Raw genomic sequence first — 7,500 nt, forward strand, 5'->3', positions numbered from 1 at the left:
TTATTAGTATTTTTATCAGTATTGTTGACATTAATATGAGTGTGTTTTGTGCTTGTTGCAGACTATTAATAGATATTTATTTAGTAGTATTGTTGTCAATTTTTGTATTGATGTTAATATTGCTAGTACTTCTTTTTATAGTATCATTAGTTGTACTACTGGTCTCCAAATTGAAATAGGCAACAAGTGATTATTAGTTGTATTAGGCTGTTATTAGTAGTACTAATAGCAATATTAGTATATGATAGTAGTATTTGAGGCAGTATTAGTGAAAACTAGATAATCGACGTATTTTCCAGCAGTGTTGTTGATTAATAGTTGTGTATTTTGTGCTTTTTTAGTAGTATTGTTGTCAAGTTGTGGATGTATTTTGGTAGTAGTAGTAGTAGTAGTAGTAGTAGTAGTAGTAGTAGTAGTAGTAGTAGTAGTAGTATTTGAGGCAGTATTAGGTAAAACAGGAGCCCAATACTGCACCTTATATGCATATTTGTATCAGTGTTGTTGCTGTTAATAATGGTGTAACTTATTACAGAAGTGTAGTTGTTCTGGTTGTACTAATATACATATGTATTGTTACTATTATTTGTATTAGTAGTAGTAGTAGTTTAAATATTGTCATTTTGGTATTGGTAGTACTGTTGTCATTAAGAGCAGCAGTATTAGCATTAATAATGTAGTATCAGTGTTACTGGTGCTAAAGTATTAGTTGTTGTGAGTAGTACTAGTACTAATGATGAGGTTATTATGAGGTATTATCTATTATCAGGAGTATTAGTAGTAGTAACAATGGGTTTGTATTCATGTATTTGTATCATTCCTGGTAGCAGTAGTAGAAGTATTCGTGCTGAAACAATTAATTTATCAAAAGCTGATTAGTAACAAACTATTTTAAAGATTTATTGATTTATAAGACACATGTAGCTTTAGCTTCTCAAAGTATTTACTTATTTTTTTAGTTTTATATGACAACAAAGTGAATATTTTGGACTTTTGGTCGAACAAAACTTCATTTAAAGACGTTGTTTATATTGTGACTTTAGGATCTCATCATTTATAAAACATGCTGACATTTACCTTTTCATAAAATAACAAGATTACTACTCACATATTTCTAAAAGTGTCTAACTTGTTGCCTAAATCAGTTTTTTTTTAGCCTTTCAAATACGTAAAATAATCCCTTAAACCTAGAACACAGCTTTAAGCTAAATCCAGATTTAATCTTGCTTTCTGTATCTTTAAAAACAAAGTAAACTACTTTTTGCAGGTTTGGAATACATCACATTTTCAGTATAATTCATGTTGAGATCCCTGGAGTCTCTTAAATGATAAAACTAGAAGGCGATTGGACGTTGATGCCATCCTTCTTGTTATTAAAATGAACAAAATGCAATGGTGTTGTTAACTTTGCTCTACAATATATGTAGTTTAAATGTTATTGATACATCTGTGTCGCTTCCCGTGGTGCTGAATCTATAATATTATTTAAACTATATAGTTATGTATAGTATATATATAGTTAAACAACAACAATAATACTGATTATCACTTGTTGCCTAGTACAACTAATGATAATATAAAAAGAAGTACAATAATATCAAAATACTACTAAAGAAATATCTATTAATAGTCTGCAACAAGCACAAAACACACTCATATTAATGTCAACAATACTGATAAAAATACTAATAAAAGTCCAGTATCAGGCTCCTCTTTCCACAAATACTACCTTAAGTACTACTACTACTTAAAAGTTGGATTCTAGCCATTACATAAGAAGTCTTAATATTGTATATACTGCAATACCTAATAGTACTAATACTACTGATTTTGAGGAACAAATTGTCTTTAATCTTAACTTAAATAATAACATTTATATGATATAACTGTACTATATAAAGGTATAAAACCTTCTTTTTCAGTCGTAACAATCTTCTCCTTCGCTGCAGAAGGAAACATGACCTTTACTTTTGACAAAACACTAAAAACCTTTGTCCTTTTTTAAAATGTATTCCGTCATTTATTAGAATCTTTTTTTACTGTCGATACAAAGTGGGTTTTGTGGGTTTTGTGGGTTTCGTCCTCCCTCGGGTCATTTGGTTCCCTCTTGCTGCGTCACTTTCCACTGAGGATGATTAAAACTGTTCGCCCAGCGTTTCAAAGCTGTTGGGAGTTTTTTCCTCCGATATAAATTACAAACTCAGCGTCTCTCCTGGCTCGTTGCTGCAGCTTGATTTATCCGGCTGTTAGCTTATTGCGTCGTCCTGACAGAGTGTTCATGCATTACAGAGAGTGGAGCCCTTTTGTCCTTGTTTTTGTCTTTTAAATCACAGACTCATGAAGCAGTGAGAGAGTCCACTCTGTCATGCTCTAATCCGCAGCTTAATATATCATAAATCACAATCCTCAGACTTTATTGCAGTTCTCTGACCTCATGAGTGATGAAGACAGTCTGACGTTTTATCAAATCTGCATGGATTGATTGTGTATTTACTGTGGATTGATATTTATTTTCCTGCCTGCAGCTCCGGTCCTTTAATGAGCGGGGAGAAAGAAATGTAGCCGTCATTCTTTATTTTAATCTAAATCACTCACATATTCAAGCTTAATATCCAAAATTATACATGCTCTGCTGGTGGGAGGAAACAGAAGAAGCAGCAGGAAACCCACGCTGGGAGGACAAGCACACTGCCAGCAGAAAACAAGAATCTGTTCTCAAGCACTCGTTAAATAAAGTTGAATAAAAATAAATAAACTGCACCCATCAACATTCATCGTCATTTTAAAGGTTCTCAATAGAGAAATCAGGGCAAATCTATTGCCTCAACATGGAGACGGCTAACAGCGCTAACAGCGCTAACAGCGCTAACCGTGCTAACCGTGCTAACAGTGCCGCCCAGCCAGAAGGCCTGTGGGACGACCCGCCCTGTACTCTGCCTCTGATTGGCCACTTGCTGCTATACGCTAACGTTAGCCTAGCTATGATGCTAACCGGTGCTTGGAACAATTTTTCCATGTTTTTTGAATCATTAAACTCTTTTTAATGATACAAATCAATTATATCAATTTTCGTAAAAAATGCCAATATTTGAATATTTGAAATGTACAGAGTTGACGTCTTGCTCACTGTTTTTGTTTTTGTTTTGTTTGTCATGTGTTTGTTGTGTTAAAACTGAATTCCGTGCATCCTTGTGTTGCATAATGACAATTTTTGAACCTCGAATCCATGAAAAAGATTGCAGTCCAATGTTGGAATTCGTGTATGTTTTTATCCTGGTTTACATTGTCTGTAATGTGTTTTGTGTACCAGTTAAAGTAGAGTTAATAACTCCGCCCTCTCTCGGTGTAGGTGGTGTCGGTGTTGCGTCCGGAGGAGATGTTCGAGTGCGTGTTCACGTGCGGCGCCGACTGTAAAGGGACGTCTCTGTATCCGTGTCTGCAGATCTTCGTCAACAACTCGGAGTCAAACTCGGTGGCTCTGCTGCACTTTGATGAGCAACAGCTGGTCCTCAACCCAAAGGTAACGGATAAACCAGGCTTTTTATTATCATTCTAGTATGTGGCATCTAGTTAAGCTGTATTACCTCTAAAGTGTTGTAGGTGACTAAGTACGCTTACAAAAGTACTATCCTTAAGTGCAATTTCAAGGTAAAGTACTTTACTAGACTTTTTACATTTTATACTACCTCATACTTCTACTTCATTTCACCTCAGAGCAACTCTTTCTCCTAAAATTGACGTTCCCATCAGACACCAACTACTGGTTCTGAAAAGTGAAGTCAGAGCTTCCTGTGTTAAAGCTGCGTTCTCTCTGCTGTCCACCAGGGGGCGACTCCTCTGGTTGTATAGAAGTCTATGAGAAAATGACTCTACTTCTCTCTTGATTTATTCCCTTTCTATCTAAATCTGGACTTTGTAGAGACAGGCTATGAGTTGGTCCTCTTCAGAATAAAACAAACATACTCATTTGAGTTTTTTCTCGTTCATTTATGAGGTTTTATTTTGTAAATTTACGACTTAAATCTGAGGGAAAATCTAAATAAAATGCTCAAAAATGTACTACTTTAATCTCAGAGAATATAACATTTATTTTCTTGTATTTTTGTGAGTTTATTTCTTAGAAATGTACCACTTTAATTTCAGACAATATCCCCCCCAAAAAATATTGGATTTCTGTGAATTTATTTTGCATAAATTTACTACTTTAATTTCAGTGAATATCCGATTTTATTTTCTTGTATTTTTGTGAGTTTATTTAGCATAAATTAACCACTTTAACCTCAGGAAAAAATCCAATTTCTTTCACATAAATGTATCATTTAAATCTCAGAGAATATTCAAGTATTTTATGTGAATTTATTTCGGGTTAATTTACCACTTTAATCTCATGGAATATCCACGTTTTCTTCTTGTTCATTTGTGAGTATATTTCTCGTAGATTTACTTCCTTAATCTCAGAGAATATCCAAGTTTTATTTCTCGCATATTTGTGAGTTTATTTCGCGTAAATGTCCCACTTTCATCTTGGACATTCTGAGTTTTAAGCTCCATATTGTTTTTGTTTATTTAGTTTTACCTACATGGTCCTAATGCACCGTCTCTGTCTGAATGGAAGCACATCTCTGCAGAAGGATAAACTCTAGTGTAAAGTTTGAAACCAGAAGAAGCAGAACATTAATGATCAAGTGTCCACATACTTTAGGCCATGTGCTGTAGAGAGTGAGACACTGAGAGTGAGACACTGGGAGTGAGACACTGGGAGTGAGACAGTGAGAGTGAGACACTGGGAGTGAGACACTGGGAGTGAGACACTGAGAGTGAGACACTGGGAGTGAGACACTGAGAGTGAGACACTGGGAGTGAGACACTGGGAGTGAGACACTGGGACGAGGGGTGTTTCCTGGGCTGATGAATCAAAGCAACACCTCTGATGACAAACAGAGAGTCGTGTCCGTCTGTCCGTCTGCAGGACGTCTCCCTCCTTCTTATCTTCCTCTCCTCCGGTGGCACGTCTGGGTCGTCGCCACGGCAACAGAGTAAATATAGAGGGGAGAGATGGGGGGCGCGTCATCGATGCTGCTCGGTCACCATGACAACGGCAAGGAAGAGGATGTGTAGAGAGAGAGACGAGTCACGCTTCATTCAGAAATCCTTTAATGTCAAATATTAGGACGGATGTGTCGCTGTGTGATGTCATAGAGGCCTTTAAGGCTCCGCCTCCTACAACGTCTGAGAAATAAGAATGAAAACATCATCAGTGTGTGTGTGTGTGTGTGTGTGTGTGTGTGTGTGTGTGTGTGTGTGTGTGTGTGTGTGTGTGTGTGTGTGTGTGTGTGTGTGTGTGTGTGTGTGTGTGTGTTTAGATATGTAGATACGTCGTTCACGTTGTGACCTTTTCAGAATTAAAACACATTTGTGTTTGTTGAAAATACAATTTTTTTAAATCTCATATTTGTCTCAAAGCTCTGATATATGAAACCTTTACTGTACTTTTTACAGTTTTAGTTACTTTATATATTAATCAACTAATAAATGATGATGAATTATTACAAATGAAAGTACCAGCAGTATATAAAGTCTTTAAAATGATCTCCACCCTTCACAGCTGCAGCATTAAAGAGATGAATACAATAATGCATCAATATTTATAGTACAATAATATAATATAATATATATATTATTCTGCATCATGACTACTTGTATTTTTGGACATCACGAAAGTCTCTAGAAATGAAAACATGTCATTTTTCTCAAGTGAAATACTCCTTAATGAGCTCTGTGACATTTTACCTTCAACTCATGAAAGAGACAGTTTGAACAGTTATTCTAAATGTCTGTAGCATAAAGAGATGAGATTTTAATAAATAACTTTAATAACATGATAAAATATTTTAATAAACGGCACCAACGTGTCTCGTTATGGACGGGAGGATCGGAGCAGACGAGTCGATACTTCAGCTTGATAACACACACACACACACACACACAGTAATACACACACACACACACACACACACACACACACACACACACACACACACACACACACACACACACACACACAGTAATACACACACACACACACACAGTAATACACACACACACACACACAGTAACACACACACACACACACACAGTAATACACACACTACACCTGAACAGTCTGTTATTATTGGGGTCAGGAGTTCGTTTCATTTCTGTACGAACAACAAAGAGTGAAAAGAGGAGACAGGAAATAAATGGAGTTTCTTTACACACACAGGCTGAGCTGCTGCAGTGTGTGTGTGTGTGTGTGTGTGTGTGTGTGTTGTGTGTGTGTGTGTGTGTGTGTGTGTGTGTGTGTGTGTGTGTGTGTGTGTGTGTGTGTGTGTGTGTGTGTGTGTTACCTCTCACACTCTGTGTGTGTGTGCAAACAGGTGAAATAAATGTGTTTCTTTACACACACATCTGAGCTGCTGCAGTGTGTGTAAAATAGGTGTGTGTGTGTGTGTGTGTGTGTGTGTGTGTGTGTGTGTGTGTGTGTGTGTGTGTGTGTGTGTGTGTGTGTGTGTGTGTGTGCACCGTGTCCGTTGGATTCAGGAGGTTTCTGTTTGTTTTTTGTCTCTCAGGGTGACTTTAAAAAGATAAATTCACATCAGAGTCTTTAACCTCAGGTGCTCAGTGGCCCTCAGGTGTGACGGACAGATCAGGTAGAGAGTCACACATGTTGTTGTTATTGTGCAGCTTAGACTCACGTCGATAAACCCATCCTGGATATTCAACAAACTGTAAACTAGCTACTATCACAGCTCACTACAGTAACCATGGTGACGGTCACGCACCTCCTCCAGTCATCTCACCTGCTCATATAACGATCGTGTAAATTAGCAAAGTGTGGAAATATATCCTCTTTATCAGTCCTAATAAAACATAAGTACATAAATAAATAAAGTGTGTTTAACTGTCAAACTTTTTTTTTTTAAATGATTGCTTCGATCATTTTGGAAGCAATCATTTGGATTATTGTACACATAATTACAGAAAGCACTTTGATTTCTGTGTCAAATAAAATCCTTTTCTTGTTTTTATCTTCGTAGTTTCCATGATTCACTGTAAAGACTTATTGATCTGCAGCTTGTTTCTCTGCATAAACATTCATAAGTAGCTTTTCTTTGACTGTTTATGGTTGAATGTGAGTCAGAACCAGCTGCACAGTAACAGGTTGATTTGGATTCATTAACGGAAACTGCAGCGAACTCAATCATTTAGTTATGATCCTTCACTCTGTTTGATTAACTGGTTGCCCTTGAGCAAGGCACCTAATACTTGTATTGATTAAATGCAGAGGCTGAAGTTCACTGAGGACATTTATGATGACAAAAGTTGATTTACATTTTTAATCTTTTATTTTTTTACTGTATATTAAATGGATGTGTTGTTTTGTTTCTCTGTGAGTCTGTTGGCAGCTTATTATTCTGAGCTCATAATGTTCCTCTGGCTTTCTATCAAATATAGACACACACA

The 7,500-nt window shown here is 36.5% G+C and overlaps 1 protein-coding gene across 1 annotated transcript in view; it reads left to right on the forward strand.

The window, feature by feature from the left end:
* Positions 1-7,500, forward strand: part of LOC129112807 (calcium-activated potassium channel subunit beta-4-like) — a 17,461-nt gene that overhangs the window by 1,425 nt on the left and 8,536 nt on the right. Inside the window, exon 2 of the mRNA XM_054625041.1 lies at positions 3,347-3,517. Coding sequence (XP_054481016.1) covers positions 3,347-3,517 — 171 coding nt within the window. The remainder of the gene's footprint in view (positions 1-3,346; positions 3,518-7,500) is intronic.

The sequence above is a fragment of the Anoplopoma fimbria genome, chromosome 23 (assembly GCF_027596085.1).
Source record: "Anoplopoma fimbria isolate UVic2021 breed Golden Eagle Sablefish chromosome 23, Afim_UVic_2022, whole genome shotgun sequence".
Classification (NCBI taxonomy): Eukaryota; Metazoa; Chordata; class Actinopteri; order Perciformes; family Anoplopomatidae; genus Anoplopoma; species Anoplopoma fimbria.